At 38.9% G+C, this 12,973-nt stretch overlaps 1 protein-coding gene across 1 annotated transcript in view; it reads right to left on the reverse strand.

Annotated features, from left to right (window-relative positions):
- The window catches only part of pigg (phosphatidylinositol glycan anchor biosynthesis class G), a 68,145-nt gene that overhangs the window by 47,889 nt on the left and 7,283 nt on the right, over positions 1-12,973 (reverse strand). Inside the window, exons 3-5 of the mRNA XM_035669701.1 lie at positions 11,912-12,121; positions 9,761-9,949; positions 3,637-3,775 (exon numbers count right to left, since the gene is read on the reverse strand). Of these exons, the coding sequence (XP_035525594.1) occupies positions 3,637-3,775; positions 9,761-9,949; positions 11,912-12,121 (538 nt within the window). The remainder of the gene's footprint in view (positions 1-3,636; positions 3,776-9,760; positions 9,950-11,911; positions 12,122-12,973) is intronic.

A 12,973-nucleotide genomic window follows, 5' to 3' on the forward strand; every position in this document is an offset into this window, starting at 1 on the left:
TGGAAGGCATTTCCCAAATTGTCTGTGTCTAAGTGAGGTTGCAATAATGAACTATACTGCTGTATAATATATCCAAAAACTGAACAACACAGCTCATATGTGTGTGGAAGTGAGACAGCTGCAGACAAAAGACTGGGACAAACCCCAGGGCTATGAGCTAATTTGGTAATTGGACACAATGAAATAAGCCTGGGAATTATCCATTTTATATTAAAAGGAGACGGATTTGCAACAAGACAAGGACTTTGCTGTATTAAGCCCATAGCCATTCAGGATAATGCCATAAATCCACCAAGTATATGAGACTTGTATAAATCTCTTGCTTTGCAATGAATAATCAAAAATGTTTAAGTTATGGTTTGAGTTGCAGCAATTACACTAATGAGTTAAGTTGATTGATCCTTCTTTTTAAAAGTGAAATATTTTCACCCCCTGGAGGTGTTTCATCAAACACTAATCCCATATTAACTGTGTGTTAAATCATACATCATTATTTTATGATGTTGCAATCTGTTCTTTGGAAACAAGCCAAGTAATCTGCGTGCCAGACCACTGACCACATGCCTATAGTTACATCCAAGCAAACCTCTATAGAAAAGCACCCGGTCTGTTTGTACTGTACTGTTTGGTTTACACAGAACAGAGCGACTCACATTCTGGCAGAACAGATGTGTCATAACTCAGTAAAAGGTTACACACACACAGAATGCTGATTCATAGATGAGAAAACTGCAGCTGATGATGAAGCCATGCGAGTATCTAGCTCCCTAATATTATCTCTAAAATACCACAGTTAGAGGCCATTTTTAAATTCTTAATATGACTGTACAGAGTTATACGTTTGGGCGGCTCGGAGATTACTTTGTATGAAAGTTCTCAACAGATTACAGTACATTTACATCAACTTTGGTATGTGTGGGTTTTAATCGGTGCTGGTGCATGGATGACATGTGCAGGGGTGGGAGTAGTAATGGATTACAAGTAACACACAAATAACTACTCATGTTCCTACTTTTAAACTGTACTGCAATTCTTTACTTGAGTCATTTTTGACCCAATAATGAATTTCTTTACTTTGCTACATTTGTCATTTATACCTTTGTTATAACTAGTCTGCTCTAAATGTGGGGGTTGAGTCCCAAGCGATGTACCTCTAATGCAGTTGCAGCTGCCTGGAGAAGAGCCTCGCTTCCAGAGACAATCTATGAGCACATCGGACCACACTTTTTTATACCAAAATCTATAAAAACAACAGTTACATGATGAAGTGCTCGCTGTGGTATTTCTTGCAGAAATCTCCACTTTTAAATATCCTTCTTCAAACCTCAGCGAGCACGCTGAAGTAATTTGCACATACTGTAGGTGAAAATGTTAGCCGTGTACATTTTTCATGTGTAACAGTTTCTTGGATGTTATGGTACTGACATTAACTTATCTTGTAGTTAGCAGTCTATTGGGTTTTCAATGTATGTGCTTTCAAAGCAGTACCTAATACTTAAAAACTTTAATAATAGCAGTAGCAATCACATTCCAACAAACACTAAAATGTGAAGTAACTTGTGCTTTAAATAATTTATTAATCAGGTACTATTTTTAGTTTACTTGAGTAGGTTTATGAACTGGTAATTTTCACTGTAACTGGAGGGATTTTTTATGAGAGTAATTGTACTTTCACTTGAGTATGGATTTTCGATACTCTGGCAACGTGTATATGAGAACTATACCACAGTTCAATAATATCTTTCTCACATCAGTAGGCTGAAACTTCAGTGAAACAAAACCTTGTTGCATCAGTTACTGGTTTCACTATTGTTGTGCTGGGCTTTAAGGCGAAGAAGTTATCCTCTGTTATTGGCTTTTCTGGTTTTTTGACTGCAATACAGTGTACTGTGGCTTCTTAAAGAAAGCAAGAAAATACAAGGATACACAGACATCGAGGTAAACAATGACTGTATGGCTTCTCACGCCTACACTGTCTGATTAAAGTGGCATGGCCTCTCAGGATCCTCCCAGCAATGTCGACTAAATGCTCTGCCAATCTGCAGTGAGAGGGCTGTTTTCTCAATGATGCATTCAGATTAAAAGGTGAAACTCAGGTATTGAGCCAGTAATAAACTCCATTGAAATGATCCATTGCAGCATGTTCTAATGAAAAACAACAGGCAGTTGAGCTTTTCACTAATGACCCGCCATTCTCACTATGTTAAAAATAACCAGTTACACTGATGAGGCCACTGATTGCATTAAATGGAACACATTTCCATGCCAACATACAGTATAGCCATCCAAGGTATTAATAGAAAGTCTGCCTCTTATAGAATTAAATGTCTCTGGGTACAATAGATTTAAGATAATAATAATAACAATAGATTCACTTAATGTTTCCTGTCTAATTATTACATAAGATTCTTTAGAATAAAACCATTTCTCCTCTTCCTATAGAAAGAACATGTGGCATAAGGATGAAGGTGTTCACAAAAGTGTTTCTCCACAGACAGATGGCTGGATTTACATCACAACAACAACAAAGCTGGACAAAACAACACCTTGTGTTGGACTTAAAGGCCCGGAAAACTGTTTTTCTCAACCAGCCTCTTCTTATGAGCCATGGGATCCTATATGATCACACTATTTTCTGCGAAAGTTAGAAAAGTTTAGGTTATTTCACATTAGAGGTTTTTGTATTACCTGTGCTGCTGTCATTGGTTTAAAGTGGGCGGCACTTCCACGCACCAATCGGGATTGAATCTGATGACACCACACTGTCCCCATTTTAAAGGTTATATTATGTTTGTATTCTATGTCTGTAGCCTTTATTTGTATTGTACAGATGGCTCTAAAGAAGTGTTACAAAAGAAACTTTACTTATTGTTTGAACCCATGTTAGCTTCTTTTAATATCTGTTAATGAAAGCAGAAAAGCAACTCATTAATGACTTAAGGAATTCATTAAACTGGCTCTGTGTTATTTTCTTTGAGGAGAATTTGGCATTTTCTTCCTACCCATTCTGTGATTGGTAAAAAATTTAGGAATTTAAAAGCATAAAGTCCTACTCGTTGGCAAGTCATTCAAGCTGTTGGCACCACAGGAGGCACAGAGTGCAAGCAAAACCAAGAACTCTGTAGCAACAACTCAACTGAACTGTTAATGATTAGTTAACATGAATGATCTATAAATAAAAAATCTGTGCAAGAAAAGATCTCAAAAATAGACTTGGCTGAGAAAGAGGCAATTATCACGATCACACTTTCACACTCAACCACATTTATCATTGCAAAAAGTTCTGCTCAGGAGTTTCTATTTGCACTCTTTCGGGATGACACTGCTCTTCACGCTAAAATTAATGCAAAGTTACGTGTGAGTATGAAAGAAAGCGCTTCTTTTACAAATCCTATTTACAAGTTTAGTTTCACTTATTCATAATTTTCAGCAAAACACATTCCCTTCAGCAGGATGAACCAGTGGACAGAGACGCCGCTTTAATTAGACACTAAAATCATGTCAAGTCTACACAGTTGTATTCATGGATCTGTATACTAACAGGGTTCAGCTACTATCCTCTGCCAAAAAGAATCTCTTCGATTTAATGACAAATCCGCTGAGCTCGGCCTCTTTTAACAACACCAGACAGTTTACCTTTTCTTTTGAAGGCCGGACTTATGAGCACCAGGGGCGTATTGACTTCTGGCTCCGAGGAGCCTCCGTGGCTGCCGGTCTCCGACATGCCGTGGTCTCCACACAGCACCAGCAGGTAGGGCAAGGATCCGTCTGCCTCCTGAGAGAAGCAAACACCAAGGTTAATGGACTCCCACTCTATGTGCTGATCTGGGAGGGCAAACCTCAAAAGCTCTGAGATGTGAATAATTCAAACTTGGCAACAAATGAAAAAAAACAAAAACATCCAGTTTGGAAAATAGAGAAATTGCTTTAAAATGACAGCTGCTGGGGTAATAGATTGTTTCACCACATAGTTTTTATGCCATTATATTGGAGAAGTTTTAATAGCAGCAAGAAAGGAAGGTATTAAATTATTACTTTTGAAAAGGAAGTCATGACAAATACTTCCTGGCACCGTTTCACTGCATCTCCAGACTAAAACAAATTGAGTAAAGGCAGCACACAAACACAGGATGAATCGTTTGTTGAGGATGACATACTTTGATCGAGCTTGGTTTCTTCCCTAAGTAATTCCCTTTCAACCAGACTCACGAGTACCTTCCATTGACAGTGTATTCAACAAGGATGCCTTATGAGTCACGGTAGTGGGGGCTGGTTTAAAAAACACGACTACAGATGTTAACAAAACAAAAGCCAAATCTTACCACACATTACAATACTCTCAAAAGACTCCTTAGTTCAGTGTTGTATCACACAAGAAGGAAAGACAAAAAATCAAAGACCAGAGACTTCATTTATTATTAAAGACGGAAAATTGTATCCTATCAACTACAGATTAACAGACAGCCTAAAAGACAGAAAAAGCAATGATTGCTGAAAGCTGAGATAAATTCTTCTTTTGAGTTTGGAACATTTGGAAACTAAGGCAGATAAAATGTTTCATCTAGGATGACTTTATCCGAATGGACACACAGAAAAGGCCAACGTCAGCATGAGCGTTTATTTTTTTTTATCCACAGCTATAGTAATGTATCGATCATACTTTTTTTTTGATATTGTGACATAAAAAAAGTGATGAATGCACTGAGGGAACGTTGCTGGTTGGAGCCTGAGCCAAACTGTGCCATTGTGCTCAGCTGACCCATTATATTTGCTACTCACTCAGCAAAGAAGGAGCAAAAGATTACCTTCTGTCCTAGATTTTACCTCTTGGATGCTTGTTATAAATGGCACTGGACACAAGGGATCCAAAGAAACACCTCAAGACCGGTACTAAACACCACTGAGCCCCACACTGAGCGAGCCTCTCCTCTATTTAGGATAAGTCAGAGTTTACTCCTGTTCTCGAGGATGAATGCACCGGGCCTCTGTTGGGAGACTTTTTTCACACTTCATAAGAAACCTTTTTAAAACTAATACACTAGGCACCATGCTGAATCAGATGATAACTCATGTTCTCCATGAGTAAGGCAGAAATAAAAAAAATGACTGAATAGCTTTTATGTCTATCTGGTGATATCAGTGATTCCCAACCAAGGTTACTTGTACCCCAGGGGGTATGCGGAAAGCTTAACTAATTAACTTAACTAAACTTGACTAAGAAACAGAAATTGTGATTTGAGTAACAAAATTATATCCACATGCACGCACCCGATGGGTTAACCTGGTAGAGCCCATACCATGTATCAAGTCCTTGGAGCGGCCCAGGTTTGATTTTAGCCGAGGACCTTTGCTGCATGTCATCCCTTCTCTAAAGGGAGGCAAAAGAACATCTGCTTACAAAATAGTTTCATGTTGATCTTTAGTAAACTTATAATAACCAGTAAGCTGGAGTTGGAGCTAATTTCTTCCCCTAACTTTCTTGGTGTGAAAGGCCAATTACTCAGGACATTTAGGAGAATATCCTCACACAATCACGCTAGATTGTGCCAAAAGTCACGTCATATTTGATTAATAAAAAATACATTAGGATTATTAAGGTAAGAGTGATGAATAAACTGTTAAGATAGTTACGTGAATGTAACAATAAACACCTTTATATAATTAATAGTGTTAATAGTGTTAATAGTGTTAATTATAGTGTAAGAAACTGACTGCTGTTGGTGCCAATGAAGGTTTACTTCTAATAGCTCATCGGATACAGTAGAGCTGTGGGGCTACATCAGACAAATAAAAAGGAACCACCGTGGTAAATTGTACATTAGTTGTAAAGAAAGTGCACTCAATAATAGGACGATATTAGGGTCTTCTGTGAGGACAGAATGCAACATTTCATTTATCTTGCTGATGAAATACAGGGCTCAGATTACACACTGCTCTGCAGGTCAGGTTTAAGAAGTTTTGCACTTCAAACAGAAAAAACCAGCAGAATAACCTTACAATCTGAAATATCCAGACGAGAAGATTGAGGCCATGTGATCTCCATTAACACAAAGGTCTTATGGAGGTCTTTATGACCACGAGGTGCTGCTTTCCAATCATGTTTTAATGGAGAGTGTTGCGACTACAGGTAGAGCATGTCTCTGCCCCTAATATGAGCTCGCTGAAATAGGCTACTCGCATCACATTACAACAGAACCTCTGAATGCTACCATGCTTTTCTCCTTCCCTGTGCTGCAGCAGGAGTCGTCATTTATTTTACTACTGAAGGAATCAGCAGCGAACAGCTAGCTCACGTGTGCAGTCAAACAGCCTGAAGTACAGCACCCAACATGTTAAAAGCATGTGTTGATCAGAGAAAACATAGTTGTTTTTGTAGAAGCTTCTAAAGGTATTCTGTGGGACGCCTCTGGGCTGTGTCTATTTTTAGGTCACGCAGCTGCGGTAGAAAAAGAACAGCCACAGCTTTCACTAATGTGACTGAAGCGAGACTTTCAAACACATTTCATTCAAAGAGCTCACTGGGAGCACGTACGAGGCCGCCATTGCCCAAAATCCACAGATGTCACCAGGAGCCTGCAGAGACAGGATTTAACAAGACAGAATTAACTACTTGGGGATGTGGTGAAATGTTGCATCAACATTTCCAGAAATACCCTTCGCTGTATCTTTTGCAAAGAGGAAAAGTTTACATGGATATCTGCATCTGGCTTCTGGTTCTCTCTCTCTGCCGTTTCAGAGATGCAAAAAGATGAGAAAAGCAAAGGAGATTGTAGGCTCGTGTTGACATGACTTGACAATCTAAATACAAGCTACACAGATGAATGACAGTGAGACAGTGCCCATTAACAACACACACACGGCACAAAGACAATATGCATGCACAGCTGTCAGACAGCACAGAGAAAACAAGGCGACTAGACCTGCACACTGATCAAAGACAAAATATAAGATAACAGAAAGGCTTAACAGTTTATTAAATCTCTGGGTTTGCTGCAACAGATAACATAATAACTGCTGGAAACACCACAAATGATCCGTGTAATTAAATGACCATCCAAAAAACTGATAATGCTAAAAATTCCCTGATAGCATCACATTAATATATTAACTATTGATCATTACTTCATATTTGCATATTTCTTTTCTCTCTTTTTTTTTACAATATAATGACGTTAACGATTATAATAATTCTTAAAATCTTTGGGGGAAAAAAGGTAAAATTGCTATTTAAAATTTGAAGTGTAATGTTGAAATTAATTAATCTTAATAGAGAGAAGCAGATGTTGACAAGCAACAATTAAATTAAGCAGCAGCACAGCCATGCAAAGTCACTCAGTCTAATTAACTTGAATTTAAAATTAGAAGCCAAACCAGTATCTCCAAACACAGTGAGTAAATAACAGGTAAGTTGCAGCTGTAACATTTAACATTTTCATGAAATTAAAACCTGTTTTTGATATTTTTTTATACTGACATTTAATGTACTTACATCCTCTAATTACCGCTCTATATAATAGTCTTCATTGTTAGTGGTGGAGCCCACTGTTCCTGTGGCTGGCTCAAATTGCCTCCTCCATAAGACGGATTTACAGGAAACAGTGGTTATAATATGAATTTCATGTATTTCACACCTTTTGATTTTGTTTCATTGAGGATAGCTCTGTCTGTTTTTATTAAGCTGCCTGTGATGATTATATGTGCTTTATTCTATTCTGTACATTTAATGTCAGTCAATCAAATATAAACACAGTGAGTGATTTTAAAGCTGCATGTGCCATTTTATATTTTTTTGCTTGAGTTTGAGATGATTCATTCTAACACACGTTGTCTTGCCAACATGGTAAACACCTTGTTTTTGAAAAGTGCTGTATAAATAAAGTTTATTATTAGATTATTTTTATCATGCTACCCTGACAACGCCAAGACATGTTACGCAGCCTATAATTGTGGGATGGGGCTTTTTATTTGACGTTTTTCCGCTGGTAGACCCCTGTTTAATGTCACAACGCTATGAACTGTGGGTAATTCTCTCAGGCAAAGTCTGCAGCAATGTGGGGTTACAGAACATGTGCATAAAGGGCTCAATATGTCTGCGGGAGAGCCCTAGTGGACCATTTGAGGGAAGCTGTGGCTCAGCAGGTCGGTCGGTAGGTCGTCCACTAATCAGAAGTTCGGCGATTCGAACCCCGGTTCCTCCCGCTGCATGTCGAAGTGTCCTTGATCAAATTGCTCCGGGTGTATGAACGTATGAGTGAGTTACTTTCTGTTTGTGATGGCGTTTCCCATCACTGTGTGAATGGGTGAATGTGGCATGTAGTGTAAAAGTGCTTTGAGTGGTCTCCGAAAGTGGACTAGAAATGACCGCCTATACAAGTACAGTCCATTTACCATTTACAATGGGACAGCCCTTGGGATGGGGCCAACATGTATGTCTGTGGGTGTGGTCTCCCTTTCTGTGTCTGCTCCTCTGCACACCTGTCTGCAACAGCTCATCCGCATTCCCAGTGGGCTCACCTGGCTCGCATCAGTTTGCACTGTGTCAAACTGTTTGTTCAACCTCAGTGGTATACGTTTCAGGCCAAACTTTAAAACGTTACTCTGGTGATTTAGCTTCCTTCTGTTTTCCCTGATCTAACGTGATTCTCTTTGTGTTCCCAGATCATCACTCACCTGCCAGTTTTCCTGTCGGTCTGCCTGCAACAATTTTATTCAACCCCGCTCATGCCAGCCACACTCCACCACCACCATCGTCGTCAACCTCTGCTGCCATTGGATCTTCCTTCCCTGCCACAAGCCCCCTCATCTCCTCTCCACACTACCTCCATTCTCTGGTACTACTGCAATAAATCTTTTAAACTTTATCTGCCTCCTTGTCTGTGTTCTGCGTCTGGGCACATTTTAACTGCGTAATATAATATGGCCATTATTTTCTCAATTAGTCTATTAAATGTCAGAAAATAGTGTAAATGCCCGTCACAATTTCCTAAAGTCCGAGGTGATTTCATCAATTTGCTTTTGTCCGACCAACACGTTGAAACTCAAAGATATTAAGTTTATTAAATTTACTGGGTTTTTTGCTTTAAAAATTAAACTTACATTTTTAAAATAGTAACACTTTTTTCCCCTGTACATCTACTTATCACTTAATTGAATAATCAACTAATAGTTTCATGAATGAATCCTCAAACAGATGCCTCTTTACACGTTGAGTAGACACACAGCAACATCAGCATTTCTGACCACCTGACAAAGGCTAATATTTACTCTTCTTTTAAGCTCTGTTTTGGCCTCCTGATTAGAGGAGTAGCCTCGCTTTGTAGCAGCTAAATGCTCCATTATGTCCAGCTAGTGACTAACACTGTCTGCTGTTTGGTGTTGGGCAGGTCGGGTACAGTCAGAGGATTTCTCCTGAAATCAGCAGCTACTTAAAACCAGGTCAATGAGCACAGTGAGACTAAATCACAACAGTAAAGTGTTGGGGGGTAAAACAAAGAGGCTAAAATGCTCTGTAGAGCTGAGAGAACCTGCACAGTCAGAAAGTCTCTGTGGGTCCATGAGTATGAGCGACCCCTTTCACATTACACTAAGTAAATTGACCCAGCGCAGCTTTAAAACTTTATATAAATTTCAAGAACTTCCTTGAAACTCCACAACAAATTTCACACTGAAAAAAATCTAAGAACAAATGCTGAAGCTTAACAACAACAGAACAAACAGATGCAACATGATGTAGAAAACAGAGGCCGGGGTAAGAAATTACCTTGGCAATGAGGGCACTGTGGATCTTCTTCAGGATGTCATCCATCTCCAGCAGTTTGGGCTGGATGAGGGAACTGTGGGGTCCACTGATATGACCGATGTGGTCGAGGCCTAGGTAGTGGAGGATCAAAATGTCCCAGTCATCTCTCTTTAGGGTGCTATCCAAGTGACGGGTCACATTGTTGTCAACCTACGTGGAGACATGATGCATAAAAGATACACATTTACTGATCTACAGGATTTCAACCGATAACCAATTTAGGTTCACATTATTCAAAATCTCCCCTAGAGCAAATAAAAACTGAGCCGAAAGCAGCTTTACCCAGAGCTGTGACAAACCTGATGATTGTCTGATTATCATCAGGCAAAGATTTTCTGGCAGATATTCACCTTCATCCCAAATTTCAGGTAAAGGGCTCAAAACTCTCCATCACCAATATTCCAATATAAACAAGAACAGATTGCATACAGTCCCACAGTAGATTGGTAGCTATGGCATATGGAGATAACTGATTAGCAGTCTCTGTGTGTCCCTGGTTGATCAGCCGCCTTCCTCTCTTTAATGCAGATCACTCGTAGAAAATGCAGTGACTGGATCATCTCCAGACATACATGTACACCATATTTGACAGAACATATATATAAAAAGACTGCTTAATTAACCATTACTACTCGAGTTGGGACCAATCCGACTGAATATCAGCATCAGCCAATACTGACATAATTCACTCGGTGGATTATGATGTCTCAGATCCTCACACCAATCCAGATTCCATAATCTGTTTTATGAATTATAAATATGTAATAATGCATTTTTAAACTCATAGCCAAAATGTTATATTAATTAATTGATTAGCGATTAGTGTTGTACAAAGATGTCCAGTAGTCCCCATATTTTGTCTCCCAGAATTCAGCTTGCACTGCATCATATACCTGCCGTAACGTTACATGAGACAGTCTGAAACTGTGTGAGCTAGTAACAGTCGGCTAAATCAACATGTCCCTATTTTTGGAGATATTTTAGTCTCGAAATGCCGGAAAGCAAGATAGCAATTTGCAATGAGTGTAAAGCCAACATTCAGAGGGGTGGAAGTTGTATCGGGTATCAGCAGATATCCAAATTCAGGTATCTGGAACTGGAAAAAATTGGATTGTGGATCTCTAATTATTACTTTATGAACAGTCTTTGCCGTATGCAGGGCCCAAAATGCTGGTAAATTTTGGGTTTGGTAGAAAAATAAACTAGGGTCACTAGAGGTGGTAAATAATTTCCGAGCTTAGGGCCGGGTTGTTTATAACGACAGGCTGAGAGTAGTGCAACCTTCACTGTCCATCAAAACATATCGTAACATCAGAGAATAAAGTCAAAGCAGCTTACTACTATTTCTACACAATGCCTGTTTATGTATTTGTTGTAAGAAACATCTGTGTTACATGTTATTAGAGTTAGTTAGTGTTAAGCCACCAAAAAGGAAACATAAAGATGAATACAAAAGTCCTGAAGGCCTCGAGATCCTGGCTAAAATATGAAGCTCAAAAGCTTCAGAAAGGCTCAAAACTTTCTCAAATAATGAATGATGTAGTTTTATGGCTAGAAAAAAATATATTTTTGGCTGGTAAGCTTTCATTGGCAGAGGAGCCAAAAAGTTAATTTTGGAACCTGACTGTATGTATTGGGTTATTGTATGATTTAAAATACTTTGATGTAGAGCAGCAGCAGTCTGGAGCAACTACAGTTATATTGTTGTATGATTCATATAGAAAAACAATTCAAGGTGCGCCATGAATAATCGAAGTGAGGACGGGAAGGTTTTTAGCAAAAATGTCATAATTATACAGGTGTTACTTCATCTTTCTTCTGTATCTTAATGACACTGACACATGGTTTCGATTAATCTTTCTATATTAAGCAAATATGGCATATTTAATGAAACAAATCACTTCATGCTGTAAAACTTTTTTGCCAGAACACATACTCAACCTTATGTATACCACAGTAAATATGGTTTCATAATTTCATCCAGAATTTCTTTATGTATCATTTTTAAAGATTCTGTATCATATCAGCCACCGGGTGCTTTAATTCTATATTGATGTTAGGCAGAAAAATACATCATAACAGTCAATCCCTCGGTGTTTAACTCATACATACCTCAGTGTAGTCAGATACAAAGAAAGAGGTCGTGCCATCGTACTCCATGAAGTGTTTGGGGAAGAGGCGCACCCAGGTGTCATCTCCGTAGAAGACGATCCTCTTCCCCGCTGTTTTGGCCTGCCAAATGAGGTTGTCTTCCAGCAGTGCAGGAGAATTCAGGTTCATTACCACATCAATGAAGCCTGGGATACTGCCAGTGGTAAGAGCCTGGGGAGGATGTTTTTGTCATTGTCCTTTGAACAATAATTGTCTTTTAACAGTGTTATACAACATTACAATTTCATCATATTAATCCAGCTGATTACAATTTGTGCTGCTGTACACTGTTCAGTTTTTACATATTAATAATCTTCAAATCAAACAATTTCCTTTTTATCCCAATCGATCTAGCATTGGTAGCCAAACTAATTCCCACATCCCCTAAACAATCTTGCTGCTACAAATGGAAACTGGATCAGGTAGATTGATGATATTTATGTAGTACAGTTTCTACTGATTTCATCATGGAATCAAAAATAAAACAACACTGGACTCCATTTGACTGACAAGGAAAACAGCCTATTTTGTAAGTCAGGAGAGGGTCTGGTGCATCGTCGAGGGGGAAGTACAAAGGCCTTGTCTTTATGCACTGAAGGAGACATGAGATTGTAGATACTGGCAGGAAACTGTGTTATTTAAACCCCCTATGAGCTGCCTGGAGCACAACCTGAGATCCTGCGGGACGCTCAGAAAATCCAGGCTAAAATCAGAGGTGACCAGCCTTATTGTGTGAGGGCCTCGGTGTTAGAGGAACTTGCAGAGGAAGCTCGGCTGGCAAATTCAAATTCATCTCTGAAATCACTTCTTAAAGCGCTATTTTATATGCTTTATTGTTAATGTATTTGTCTTTACATAACCCTGTTTCTCAGTTCACATCTGGGTATTTTGTTCAGCTTATCAGTTTTTATATAATCGTGTTTTTTTTGCTTGCATGGTTACTGTGAGTACCTGTTCTATAGCAACAATGTGACTTCTGCACAGACACGAGAGACAAATAGCAATAAACTAAAGACATCACAC

The sequence above is a fragment of the Morone saxatilis genome, unplaced genomic scaffold (genome assembly GCF_004916995.1).
Source record: "Morone saxatilis isolate NCDOM2014 unplaced genomic scaffold, NCSU_SB_2.0 Contig22, whole genome shotgun sequence".
NCBI classification, from domain to species: domain Eukaryota; kingdom Metazoa; phylum Chordata; class Actinopteri; family Moronidae; genus Morone; species Morone saxatilis.